This window comes from Chelonoidis abingdonii, chromosome 13 (genome assembly GCF_003597395.2).
Source record: "Chelonoidis abingdonii isolate Lonesome George chromosome 13, CheloAbing_2.0, whole genome shotgun sequence".
Classification (NCBI taxonomy): domain Eukaryota; kingdom Metazoa; phylum Chordata; order Testudines; family Testudinidae; genus Chelonoidis; species Chelonoidis abingdonii.
Genome location: NC_133781.1, coordinates 18,139,119 through 18,153,518, shown reverse-complemented (window position 1 = coordinate 18,153,518; position 14,400 = coordinate 18,139,119). Strand labels below are relative to the sequence as shown.

At 42.3% G+C, this 14,400-nt stretch overlaps 1 protein-coding gene across 7 annotated transcripts in view; it reads left to right on the top strand.

Annotated features, from left to right (window-relative positions):
• TMEM94 (transmembrane protein 94) overlaps positions 1–14,400 on the top strand; it is a 111,465-nt gene that overhangs the window by 27,033 nt on the left and 70,032 nt on the right. For all 7 annotated transcript variants that reach the window (XM_075071798.1, XM_075071797.1, XM_032792932.2 and 4 more), the window contains one exon: positions 13,760–13,879. In XM_075071798.1, the coding sequence (XP_074927899.1) occupies positions 13,766–13,879 (114 nt within the window). In that variant the 5' untranslated portion in view covers positions 13,760–13,765. The remainder of the gene's footprint in view (positions 1–13,759; positions 13,880–14,400) is intronic.

The window sequence follows — 14,400 nt, the reverse complement described above, 5'->3', positions numbered from 1 at the left end:
TTCTTAAAGTATGTCTAAATGGGGGAATGGTCCTGCTATTGTGGGGAACTTTCCTGGGTTCTGCACTACCCCGCTGAAGTGGGCTAGTGAAAGGATCTGAGTCCTCGCTCCCACTTCCTTTACCCAGAGGCCTCCCTGCCCTTGAGGACTCCCCTTCCATTCTCCTGCCTGGCAGAGTCCTCGTAACCCTGACAAGGCTGGGCCCAGGATTCCTGGGGGGCTTGACCTCCAACTCTGCTGTGGTTACCTAGGACAGGGGCTAGGGTGTCCCCATTCTGGGGTACTCTCTCTGCACTGGGCACCTCCCTGACCCACTGATCATTTCATACAATTTAAAGCAAATACAAGTATGTGTGTATTGGGGGGGGCGGGGTGTTTACAGTCCAGGTCACTGAACAGGCATTATATTGTCAGGAGCCAGGAATCAGACCTCGTTTCAGCAGCATCTGTATGTTCACTAGGAATGAGTATGAGAAAGATATTAGGGATGTAGATAGTAGTGTGAAACTTGTTCTCAAATTGACTTGTCCATTGGTCTTGCCCACCATATACCTATAATCTCGTATAGTGGGCTTGCCACTGCATACAATCTGTTCACTAACAAAGCAGCTGCAGTCAGACAGGGAGATCTAGTGCGCTGATGAAGGCTTTGAACAGGAACAAAATAGCCCTCTGCTATCACTAGTTTGTAATAAAAAATGTTGCCCCCGGGAAATTGCACAATGTAGTGCATGTGATACCTGCCTCTGTGATGGGGACAAAATAAACAGACCATGTTGTCTCTTTCCTAACCAAGAATATGACTTGCAACATTAAATGCAAATGTGTCTGATAAAGTAACCACTTCTCATGTGATTTTGAAACTGTGACTAATCCTTGTGTACCAGAAGGGCCTGATCCATGAAATAGATTAATAGCCTGCAAAATGTCAGTGTTAAATTAAAAAAGGCCTTCCTCTTTCTGTTAGAGGCATGCAAAATAGCCATCAAAAAATGGGGAAAATAGTCTGCTGCCCCATTTTCCCTCTCCCATCCTTTTAATCTGAAAAAAATTTGAACCAAAGAGTTGCAAAAATGAAATGTACTGTGTGTATCCAGGATTGGGGAAAGCCAGGCTATGGGGTATTAGAATGAGCTGCCCCATGCTTCACTGTGTCTTAGACATGGAGTTGCAGTTTGTGGAGACTAATGTTTCTAATGAGTCTTCTGTTCCTTTTACTTTCCTTTTTAAAAAAGTGTCTGTATTTGCATAGAGATTTATAGTTAAGTACCTGATCCTGCAAGGTACTCTGTTACCTCAACTCCTCATGAATCTAAAGGGGAAGGAGGACATCTCACACCTTGCAGGATTGGTCTGTAAGCTGGTCAGGGGCTCTCCATCAGTTTTTGAATTTTTAATGGAAAGTGCAGTTTCTGCAAAAACCAAAATTTTCTGTGGGAAAACTTTTTGGTTTTTTTGGAAGAAAAAATTGTCTGTTGGGAAAATTGAAATGAAAGTATTTTGTTTCAGTTCAAACCAAATTGAAACATTTCATTGAATCAAACCAAATGTAAACATTTCTTTTTGGGTCAATTCAACATTACTGTATGTTCACCTGTGGTGCCACAGTGCCTCATGGGAACTGCAGTTTGGATATTTCATACTCCCATTCTCTCTAGGCTGTGTTGTATGGCTGGACTACATATTCCAGGGTATAATATGTATGTTTCCAGTTTTGTCACTCTGTGTGTCACTCTGAAGCCTAGAATGTCTGTTGAGTCAGGGGTAGGCAATGGAAACAGATCCAAGCAAGGCTAAGAGCTCTTTCTGTTCAAAATATTACCAGGTTCAGTCATCACTGGGTTTCATGGTCTGTTACCATCCAGTTTTTAAGATTTTAGCCATTTTGACTTTACAGATTATACCAGTGTGATGTACAGCTAGAGTGAGACACGTATCTATGCCATGCCAAGAGCCTTAGACCATTGTTATATTAAATATAACTCAACCAATCACCACCCTTACTCTACAGCTAATTTGTGTGCGACAGTTTCATCGGTTGTATGAGGGAGTCTGCAGATTGTCCGACTGCCACACTGATGGGACAGCTCAGGCTTTCAGCTACTAGTATAATGTATGGGCCTCCAGACACCAAAGGAGGAGGTTGGAGTTTACCACAGCTGTAGGTGCTGCTCAGTGTAGGTTGAAGGGAGCAGAGATGACCAGATGGGGATTCACAAGAGCAACTAAACATTACAGGAAGAGAAGGCTTCCCTCTCTCTCAGGAGGTTTGTCAGTTGGAACCTGAGGGGAGGTTGTGTGGGGCAAGGAGAGTCCCTTTGCTGTGAGCCAGAGGAAGTGCACTGTGCCAGACATTCCTCCTACAGAATCTAGCAGATCATCATCAGCTCTTTAGACATCAACCAGCCCATAGATTGGCCTGTACTTGCATGCTGAAGCCCCCGAGACAGTGGGTTGCCTGGTGTGACAGGAGCTGGTGATCTGCCAGGCTTTGCAGGAGGAGGGCCACATTGCAGCAGTTGAACTCCTGCCTTATTTCCTCTCATCTAACCAAGCAGATTTATTGACTGGAGAATACAGGGAAGGGCTGGTGTTTCTGTACCATCTGATCCTGTGGTGCTGAATTGCTTTTCCTCCCCCTGCTTAGCTCCCTCTCATTCCTGCAGACCCCAATTAATTGCTTATGCTTGGCAGGAGCTCAGTCTAGCTACCCCTTTCTGCTGTTTGTTTGTGGCCAGACTGACCTGTAATTTGAGGTTGAAGATATTCACTGAAAGCAGAGGAAAGATGAACTAACTGGCTCTTCTGTTCAGCACTCTCTCCCCGTATACACCTGTTAGTTTCCTTTCTAAAGTAAAATCATGAATGCCTTGCTCTTCCTGCAATGGTTTTTTTTTTTTTCTCCTTAATAACTACTCTGTAGATTACAGCCCTGGGTCAGACTCAATATCATCCGTGTGACAAAGAGCTGTAATCATTCCATTTACCTGGCTTCTGTCATTGCTGATGGGCTGAGTAGTAATAGGACAGCGCAGGGATCAGCTCCGGAGAGGCACCAATGTGTTTTACAAATGCTTGCATGTTCTCTGGGTCTCTTGGGTCAATGAAGAAAGTAGTTGGCTATTTTCTCTGTTGCATTTCCCTTTTAAACATAAGTATGCAGGGGCAAAGGGAAGGTGCAGCGCTCTAATGAAGTTGCATGATTTGTGGCGAGTATTTGCTTTTGTTGTAACCTGGGATCTAGTTTTCGCTCTCTTTAGATGGAGTCCTATGCTGTATATGGAGGGGATATTTAGAAGTTGTCCATGTTCCCATGACCATGTGGCTACAGGTTAGTCTTCAAGATGTCATTGAAGAACTGAGTGTTTGAGATTTTTATTAGTGGACTAGCCATCTCACTGGTGCATTTGCTTTTTTACCGGTGGAGTCTCAGCCCTCTATCTTCTTAAGGAAGTGCACCTGCAGGTGATGAAAGGCTGAAGAGATCTATCTCTGAGATGCTGAAGAGCTGTCTGTTGTGCCATATGAAAAATGTAAAGGTGTGCTTTAGTGTATTTGAAATCTGTCTCCTTAGATGCTGATCACTGAATGAGGTGGATGGATAGAAATGTGCCGTGACAGATTTTGCTGTATCCGGGCACCTCATAAAATAATGTATTTATCTTCACAACACCCTTGTGAGATAGGAAAGGATTATTATCCCCATTTTAGAGATGTAGAACTGAGAAAGTTTGTGGCAGAGCCAACAGCAGATCTCTGCTCTCATGAATCCCAGTCCAAAGTCTGAACCAAAAAATCATCCTTCCTGTTTATTCAGTGTGGAGTGTATGTGTGTGTCAGGGGGTTTTACAGTCCAGGTCACTGAAAAGGCATCATACCTAAAACTGTTCTTACCATGAGTTCAAGATAGTTCTCCCTGCTTGTCCCCTTCATTCCTGGACTTTCTTCCCCTGTTATTGACCTGAGATCCTGAAAGGTTGTGTCTGGGTCTATAAAGTAATGCTTGTCACTTGTGTTATGTGCCAGTGGTGTGCTAGATGCTTTTGCTGTTTACTTGGTGCGTTAGGTGTCTCGATCAGATAGGGTAATGTTTGTTTTGGTGATCTATCTCCTCTCTTAGCATTCTCCCCTCCACTTCCCCATCATAACTCTTTCCGTTTATTACCTTTTTAAGCCTCCTACCCTTGTCCACGAGAGCCTTCTTTTGTGCACCTATCCTTCACTTCAAGCAGCGTGACCCCGTGGGAAAAGAATGAAGGTGTTCCAGCTCTGAGATTTAGAGCTTGAAGGGGGCACATGAGTATTTCAGGGACCCATCTAGAACTTTATACCTGCTTCTCTTTCCTTTGTCTGCTGTGTACATGACATTTCCTCTTTATTGGGAACATGTGTCTGCACTAGGCATTGGTGTGGAGTGTCGTCCTACCACACTCCAGTCTCCTCCGTAGCTTGTTGGTATATCTGTTGGAACTAGCCCAGTGGTGTCTAGGCACACTGTGCTTTTCAGTGACAATCTCTGTCATTATTGCTGCCTTTTATTTTGTATAGTAGAGGAGTTGCTGCTATCAGTCCTTACCTGTGGCTGGCAGAATGAGCAACCTTCTTTGGGTACATTGCTATACTCCAAACAACCACTGCGGCATGGAAGGAAGGAAAGCTTAGTGTGCCCTACCCCTCAAGCTCAGTCCCTTCTGTGTGTAGCATTCCAGTGGTGCAGTAGCATGTGTATTGTGGGCGAAATTGCCTGCCCTCTTGCCCGCTGGGAATCTTTGTCAGACTCCTATGTTTAGCTCTGCATAGATGTTACCTGGTCCTCCTCCAAGAGAAACACAGAACTGTTTCCTCTAATCGTATCACCAACACAGAGAATGAGAATTATAGTAGGATTATTTTTAGCTCTGTCAAAGCTGCAGTTCAGGCAGTATCTCAGTCTCTGCCTTGCAATAAATTTCTGCTTTAGATTTTCATTTTGCTGCAAAATGCTTTGCAACTTCATCTACTAAGAGAGAGCAGGGAAGGGGCTAGGTGGGTGGGTTCTAGAGTGTGGCTCGGGTTAGAGCATTTGTCTCTCAGCCCTTGAAACCCAGATTCAAATTCTGGTTTGCATCACCTGTGAAAGTTCGTTAAATAGCCTAGTGTAGTTTCCTGTAGATATCCATGCACATCGCAATCCTATCCAGATCTGGAATAGCAAGAGTGTGTACATCAGAACTGAGGTGCACTTGCACAGCTCTGTGTGTGTGTGTGTGTGTGTGTGCGCGCAGGCCTTGAATAGCAGGAATAGTTGAGATTGAACTGCATTGGCTCGGCTATCTGAGGAGCTTGCAGCTCTTGATTGAGCTAAATTGGCAGAGCAGTGTCAGTGGGTGAGGTGGGGGTATGAAGCTTGGATGGTGCTTGCCTGCATTGTGTCAGGTTCTGGCTAGTGTTAAATAGGCCTTCACTTTTGTTAAGCAGTGAAGTTCACTCAAGCTTTTTCAACGTGTGGGGTAGCCCATGTTCCGTGATACGTCAGTACCACCAATGTGTTTGCATCCACTCTCCTATAAGTGCTCCAGCTGGAACTTCTATTCCAAAGCTCCACTGTACTTCATTTTGCCTTTAAGTAATATTTTTTATATTCCTTTTTGGTCCTAATCTCATGATCTCATCTGAAACTGCCAGCTCAATTTTCCAGTTCAACAGAGGTGGTTATTAGTCTAATGGAGAAAAGCCACAAGGACCTAGTTGGACTCTGATCCAGCAGTGTTTCATAAACCCACTGCCCAGAATATGCATAGAAACAGCCAGGGATTATTTAAGGCCTAACGGTGACACGGTACTGGTATGTGAAAGTAAGTAGTCTGGTAGTAACATTACTTCTATTATGGTCATCAAATGGCCACTTGTTTGCTCTTTCAGTAACTGCCTTCTGTAACCTGCTCCTGTGGACTCTTGTTGTCTTAACTATGCAGCTCTTTATCCTGGGCTGACCTGCAGGAGGCAGAATAACATGGCTGCCCAAATCCTGAACTTTGGGGGGATACAGTAGAATTTCAAGGATACAAACACCAGAGTTATGGACTGACCGGTCAACCGGACACCATGTGAAACCAGAAGTAACTAATCAGGCAGAAGCAGAGAGAGAGATGCACACAAAAAGAGCAAATACTGTACTGTGACAGTGCTGCATCTTAAAGGTAGGGACATCTGGGCTGCCTATCCCCACCCAAACCCCATGCACAGGGCAGTCACTTACAGCTAAGAGGTGAAGATGCTGGTGCTGGCAGCCGGAGCCAGCAGAGCAGGAGCAGCCAGGGATGTCCTTAGGCATACACAGCTGCCTAGGGCACCATGAAATTTGGGGCACCAAATTGCCCTAATTTTCATGGTGCCCTAGGCAACTGTGTGCTGCATACGTGACAGCACCAGCCCCAGCAACCAGCCCTATCCCTGGGCTGACAACCCCCCCCTCTTCCCGCAGGCTGCAACCACTTCAAGGGGTAGGAACATCCCTAGGAGGGTGTGGGGCCCCGGACTCCCTCTGCCCTGCCTCTTACCCTTTCCCCTGCTCTGCCCCCATTCCATCTCTTCCCCAAGTGACCGCTGCACTCACTGGTGGTGGGAAGCAGAGCGATGCAGCCCCAGTCTACTCCGTTTCCCTTGTCCCTGCCCCAGCTATGTCACTTGGTTTGGGGAAAGTGGCCCCCCACAGCTCCTGCCTCCCAGACCCTGGGGGGTGGGGGGTTTGCGTAGGGCACCCGAATGGCTAAGTACAGCCCTGGGAGCAGCGTTGGGGCCTGCACCGCTTTCACCACCCCTCCCCAGTGGGAAGAGAACACATTGTTTACACAGGGGCACAAACACACACCCCAGAGGTTGGACAAACTTGCAAACTCAGTTTGACCCAGGAAAGAAGCTGCTGGAGCTGAGGAGGGAGCTCAGCTGCTGCTGAAGCCTGGCCTGGAGTGTCAGCTGCTGAATCTGGAGCCTGAACTGTGCTTTGTTCAGAGTTACAGACAACCTCCATTCCTGAGGCGCCTGTAACTCTGAGATTCTACTGTAATTGCAAAGCAATCTGCCTCCATTGACCCCTAAACCTACTAAACTTCTGCAAAAAAACCAAATAAAACCCCAACCAGATCAGAGTTTCAGAGGCTAGATGCTCCAAGAAAATCTGAACATTTAAAAAGATACCTCACTAAGAAGAGTGCTTCTGAGTCACAGTGTAGAGAGATGTCTACTTTTCTGTCCACGAGTGAACACATGGCAGACAAATCAAGCACAGATAGCAAGGCTGAGGAAAATCAAATAGCTACCAAAGCAAACATTCTGGAGATGATCTCTGAGTTTCAGTCCATGAGAGAGGATCTGACAACTAAGCTTCTTGCAGTATAGAAGGAAGTTGCTGTCTTGGAAGAGCAAGTCATTGTGCTAGAGACTGGCCTAAGAGAAGTAAGTGAGAGAGAAACAAAGCTGCATGGCACTGATGGCACCGAGAGAGATCAACCCGAAATCAGATGAGATAGAAAATTGATTCTGATGTTGTTCCTTCTCAAGTAAGGGACCACCTGAAAATGTGGAAGGAGGCAGTCCAGTTCAGTAGGTAAAAATGTTGATCCTGGAGTTGTTTCATCTGAGCTCTTTGAAAGGTGTAAAAGGGGAGAGAGCACACAGGATGCCACTCCCCCTGCTGGGCCTTAGAAAGTCAGAGACCTAATTGTGAAATTTCATGATCATTAGTAGAAAAATTTAATTATGAAAAAATCAGAGTGCATTCAGAGCTCATACTCCAAGGCCATAAACTGCAATTTTTCCATGACCTCTTACCTCGTCATCCTAACTTTAAAAAATAGAAGAGAGCTGAAGGAAATTACAGTAGCACTCAGAAGGGCAGATTTTTTTGCTGCAGATGGGGATTCCCATTTAAACTCTCATTCAGTTTCCAAAATCAGTATTATACGTTAAGTGTCTTCAGACAAGGCAAAAATACACTCCAGTCTCTTGGGATAGAAATCCATACCTCAGTTTTGTACATGAAGATTCTCCAGAGGTAGTAACTACAGATAAGCTGCTAAAAAAAACTCTTAGGAAATGATGAAACAAGAAAAAGAAGATAGGAAAAGAAAAGACAAAACACTCTAGAGAATACATTGGCAATGGCAGAAGTAAAGCTGAACAAGAGAACTCGGATACTTAAGGAATATTCTAGAGCAGGAGTCCCCAACGCGGCATTTCAGCGGATGCTCGACCACCGCCACGGTCTTTGGTCTGGTGCTCGCCAGACAAAAAGGTTGGGGACCACTGTCCTAGAAACTAACCAGAAGGGATTTCTTGGGAGCCACTAGGAGTGAACAGTAACTATATCAATGTTATAAAGAAAATAGTATTAAATTTGCTTTAGTTGGGGTGATGGGTATAAGCTGTGTACTGTATTTTAAAACATAGAGGAAATAAAGGACAATAGGAGGGGAGTTGGTGATATGGGTAAGGGATAAAATCCCAAGAATGGAGCAGACCGGAGAAAAGGGGGATGGGATGGAGAGGAGTCTTTAGAGGGTCTATGTAAATCCTCCTTGTAACTCAAAATCAGCAGGTGGTAATCTGTCCCTAAGGATGAGGGGTGAGGTCCCATAGGTGGAGAATGTACCTCCTTCGGATTGCAAGAGAAACAGCCCAAGTGTTCTTGGTGAGAGTACAGGGGTTTAGGGTTCAGCAAAGCATAGTCACTTGGAGACTGTTTTACATGTTATATTGTTTTTATTTGTGGATTTAAAGTAAGGGGAATGCAAAAGAGGGGAGGTAACTGGGAAGGTGGGGGGAATTAATACAAGAAATAGATATGGAAGTGTGCAAACACAAACCAAGCCCTATTCAGGTACACAATTTTGAATGCAACATCATAAGAGACACAATGACAACACAAGAGGTCATGCCATCAAACAGCTTAAAAAATCACAATAATTTCAAGTTTTTAAATACATTGAATAGTTACTCTCAATGGTTCTTTCTTTTAAAGTGACATGTTTGCATGTCAGAGGGCTACATCATGTAATTGAAAGGGAAAAAGCCCTGGTAGAATTTTAAAATCCCTGCTCAGATTATTTTACTTCAATATACTTATTTTCAGGAGGGACAAATTTATGAGCATGGAAGATGTAATTGGTTTCAAGAGACATGTTTTGATAAACACATACCTTTTCGAGTTAAAGTTCAATGTAAGGAGAAGGAGGGATGATTTAGATTGTTGAAGGACACAGTTGCTGGGTAATTAATAATGATGGGCTCAGTGTATGCTCTCAACCAAAAGGACTTCTGTAAAACTCTGCAACACTTTGGGGAAGGGGAAATTGTACTTGGAGGAGACTTCAATTGCACATCTATTCCTGACTGGGACAAATCTGATTTAAAAGACCAGGAGGATAGGGAAGCGGGAGCAGCATTGACTTCTCTGTGCCAACAGTTCAATTTGTCACCTTGATGGAGAGAATTGAATCAAGTGGAAAAAGATTACACATTTTATTCACACCCTCATCAGTTATATACTAGAATAGATATAATGTTAATCTGTAAATCCTTAATGAAGCAGACACTGAAATTGGCAGCATTACATGGTCAGATCCTGCACCAGTAAAGTGATACTTGGTAACTGGGATGGGTCCCAATGATCACTTTTTGAGGGTGTGTGTGTAGGGGGAGTGAGCTGCTTTTTTCTCCAAGAAAAAGATTGGGTTGCAGAAATTAAAAAGGACATTGTTCAGTACGTTCAGATAAATGATATTGACAACATAAAGAGAGGCTTTCTCCAGGAGGCAGGTAAAGCACTATTTAGGGGTTGGTTGATAAGCAGAACCTCTCACCTGAAAAAAGAGAGAGCTCAAGAAAAAATAGAACTGCAGCAGAAGATAAAAAGGTTACAAGACATGCATAAAAACACAGGTTCAAAAACATCTATAACAATTAACTAAATATATGGGGAAAATTGAATATGTTGGTGACAGATGCCACTGAAAAAGCCATTAGTATACAAAGCAGAAGTTTTCTAAAAAAAAAAGAAATAAAAGTGATATTTAAAGGGATTCAAGAGCAATGTATTATTGCACCAGTTAGAACAATCAGCAAAAAGATAGTTACTCACCCTCATGAAATGTGCTACTTTTGCTGCTGCTTATAAAAATCTCTATACCTCAGATATTCCAAGTTCTGAAGTTACTTCCAGATTATTATTTTTTAATTAACAGACTTTCCAAAGATAAGCAAAATTTTTAAGACTCTCTAGATAAAGAAATAACAGAAGAAGAAATCCTAGTGGCAATAGCAAGTATGGTTATTCTCCCTAAAGATGGAAAAGATCTCACCGTATGCATTTCCTATAGGCCCGTGTCCACTGTTGAATCATAGCATAAAGATTCTAGCAAAAATACGAACTAGCCGATTGCGGTCTATGCTCTCAGCTTATATAGACCCAGATCAAACTGAATTCATTAAGGATAGACAAATCTCAGACAGTATTAAGAGAGGTCTTGGAATCATCCGTAATACCAAATTAAAAAAAAATCTGTTTCTTTTATTGTCACTAGATACAGAGAAAGGAGATAGAATAGTGGGACTTTCTGTTTCAAGCCCTGCCCTATGTGGACTTTGTCCCCAAATTCGCTAAATGAATAACTGCTCTTTACACCAGCCCAGAAGCAACTGTTTGAGTTCATGGTGTTGAATCTCTGCTGTTTGAATTACACAGAGGGACTTGGCAGGGATGTCCATTGTCTCCTTCATTTATCGCACTGGACATGGAACCTTTTAATACAAGGATAAGGAAAAATGAATCCATCACAGGAATAAAACTTGCACGGTCACATCAGAAAATAGTGTCATATGCAGATGATGTAATATTTTTATCTAAACCAATATTTCTCTCAAATTAGTTTCTGAAGAAATCTAGAACTTTGGGAAAGTGCCTGGATTTAAAGTAAATTTAAGCCAAATACTGAAATGCCAGAATCTGAAAAGTCTCTCCTCCAGAAAACATTTGGGTACAAATGGGCAACAAATTCTATAAGATACCTGGGAATTCAAATCTCAAACAACATAGGAGAGCTCTATGATTTAGTGTCAAACCACTACTTCAGGAAATGAACAAAGATCTGGGGTGCTGAGGGAAGTATTTAATTTCTTGATGGGGAAGTATAGCTGCAGCCAAAATAAGCATTCTGGCAAGGATATCTTTGTTTCCAAATTTTTATGGAATTATCCCAGATAAAACCCTACGAAGAATATAGAGGATGTCAAAATTTTTATGGAATAAGGAAAGACCAAGAGTGAGTGCAGATGCTCTATACAGGCCCATTAAACAAGATTGAGTAGCTGTTCCAAATATTCTGTGGTACTACTTAGCCAGCCAGCTCAAAGTAGTAGTGAATTTGGGGTGCTCTAACCCATCCAAACATGGGGTATTTATTAAACAAAATAATTGTGGCAGTGAGAATGTTGCTAAACTACCGTGGATTAATTAAAAAAAAAAAAAATCTCGTCCTCTAGAAATTTACGCACATCCTTTAGCAAAGGCTGTGTTTAGGATAGAACTGCACATGAGATAAATTCCTTTCCCTTGCCAATGACACCCATTACAAATAATCCAGATCTTAACCCAAATTGTGAACAAGAGAGCATCGAAGATTGAGAGAGCCATGGAATACACATGATGGGCCAGTTATTCAGTAAAAAAAAAACAAAACAAAAAACCCAAAACATTTCTAACTTATTTAGAGATCAAAATTAACTTTAACTGGCCCACTCTCTCCTTGTACCAGTACTTTCAAGTGAGGCATTATGTTTCTCAACTTTCTAAGAAACCTGTTATGCAGAAAGCTAATTTTAATAGAAGAGATGGCATCTGATCAATTAGGAAACAAAAATTATAACTAATTTATATCGATCTTTGCAGACAGCTTCTCTAACAAAACAGTGTCTGTATATAACACTCTGGGAAAAGGAGGTGGATAGACAAATAACCCTAGAAGAATCTGGTTTGATTTAGAAAAAAGGACCAGCAACCTCAGTCTGTAGCACAATAAAAGAAAATTTCTTTAAGATACGGTTTCAAAGGTGCCTCTCACCATTCAGGTTTTTATTTATATATAATATATAAAATAGAGAGAGAGAGTGATTGAGAAATAGTGGTGAAAGAGGAGATTTTATCACGTATGATGGACATGTCCTATTGTTAGAGAGTATTGGGATGCAATCCATAACCCAGGGGTCGGCAACCTTTCAGAAGTGGTGTGCCGAGTCTTCATTTATTCACTCTAATTTACGGTTTCACGTGTCAGTAATACATTTTAACGTAGAAGATCTCTTTCTATAAGTCTATAATGTATAACTAAATTATTGTTGTACGTAAAGTAAATAAGGTTTTTAAAATGTTTAAGCAGCTTCATTTAAAATTAAATTAAAATGCAGAGCCTCCCGGACCAGTGGCCAGGACCCAGGCAGTGTGAGTGCCACTGAAAATCAGCTCACGTGCTGCCTTCGGCACACATGCCATAGGTTGCCTACCCCTGTCGTAACCTAATATCACAAATTTGTATTACCAAATGATCCTTTGGTAATCCTTCTAGGGCAGAAATGGTCACATGGGGGGAAAAGAAGAACTGATTTCTTATTTCCTAGTAGCTGCTCGGTTGTTGGTAGTCTCTCACTGGAAAAAGAAAAATAGCCCAACCAACAATTGAGGAATGATTTTTTTTTTAAAGGGAGATTATGGAAAAATTAACACATCAGTTATGTACCCAGTAAAATATAAAGAGGGCAGACAGATATTTAGATATTTGGTTACCTTTTATTCAGTGCTCAAAGTACATTCACCTGTGTGTTTAAAACAAACAAAAAAACAGCATACTTGTTTTTTTGTTGTTTTTTTTTAATATTAACATTTGATAGCGCTGGTCTGTTAAATATGTGTATATAGAGATTTTACTCACGTAATTTAATAAAATCACTAGAAGCAACATATTGTAGGCCTTGTAATGATGCTCACTCTGTAATATGGTAACATATTAAATAGAAAGATCTGATCGCTATATTCCTGTATAATGTCTCTAAACAAAAGCTAACTGTTCTAGTTTGTTTTGTTCCTGATATTTGTATGGCGAGGATTTGTAAACTTGTTACAAAAAATTTTAAAAAATGAAACATTAAAAGAAAAGCAATATATTCTGCATCATTAAAATTTCAGCCTAACTATCTGTCTTGTGCTGCTTGTTTTTAGCTTTTGTCTCAAATTTGGGACTCAACAGATAGAGCTTATGGCACTTGCTCCTGATCTAGAATGGAGTGGTGACCTGAAGGGCTCCCATTTTCATTCCTGCAGACAAGTGATCTTTCTCTTGGATAGTAGCTAGGAGATCAATTTATAACCTGCTCTTGGCAAATCACCTGGGATCGCTAACAAAGTGATATCAGTTTAAACCTTTCTTGCTTCTGGGAGTTGAGCATGCTCCTTTTGTAGCATTCCTAGTTTGTCAGCCAGAGACACATTTGTCTTCTGGACCTTGTCTCAGTTCTCCTGCTGTGATGGTGCGTTTAGCTGGAGTGCTCACCAATGTGTTTCTTGCCTGCGATCATCTTGGCTTTTTATTCCAGCAGGCCAGTCCAAAGTTCATGGGAGGATGAGAACATTGCAGATGATTCCAAGGCATTTGGGGACGCAGTGCTTCGCCAGCAGGAAAAAGCCAAGAAATATGATGGTGAAGCACTAAACAAACTGTGTTCTGCTCTCCAGGATGAGATGACCTCAAGTTTGGGCCTGACCACAAAGAAGGCCCTCACTATCCTGAGAGACCAGCTGTCAGCACTGCTGGAGGGGCATCAGAAGGAAAGGAAGAAGGTGATTTCACGGAAGGTGAGGCAAAAAAAAAAAAAAAGCCCCCAGTAGGTTCTGACCTTCCCTATCAATCTCTCAAAACCCTAAAGTTTGTAAATTGGGAATTAGACCAGTTCTCCATATGGATCGCACAAAGGACCTATGGGGCATCCCCAAGCTTTCCGAACCCTTGTTAAGCTAAAACTCTGAGTTAATTGAAGGTCAGTTACATTAGGGTCTGCTTTTGTGGAGCTTCTAAGTTCCCTGGGGCTAATGCTAGGAGCTATGCAAGGTTATAGCTCCTTTGCAGCCGTGCAGTTGTGGAATTTAGAAGCTTAACTTCAACCCAGAGATTCTTCGGAATAGCAAAAGCTGAAACTCCTACCTAGTCAGCCTCCCGCCCTTCCCCTTCCCTTCCAGCATTAGGAAGGTGAATGTGTGCTGCCTTTTCCTTCTCCCTGTGCCCCTAAGAGCTTTATAAAATTGGGGTTTACGTGTATTTGAAATATGATCTCAGTGCCCATAGGGGGTTGTTTAGAGCAAATGGGGCTATGAGGCTT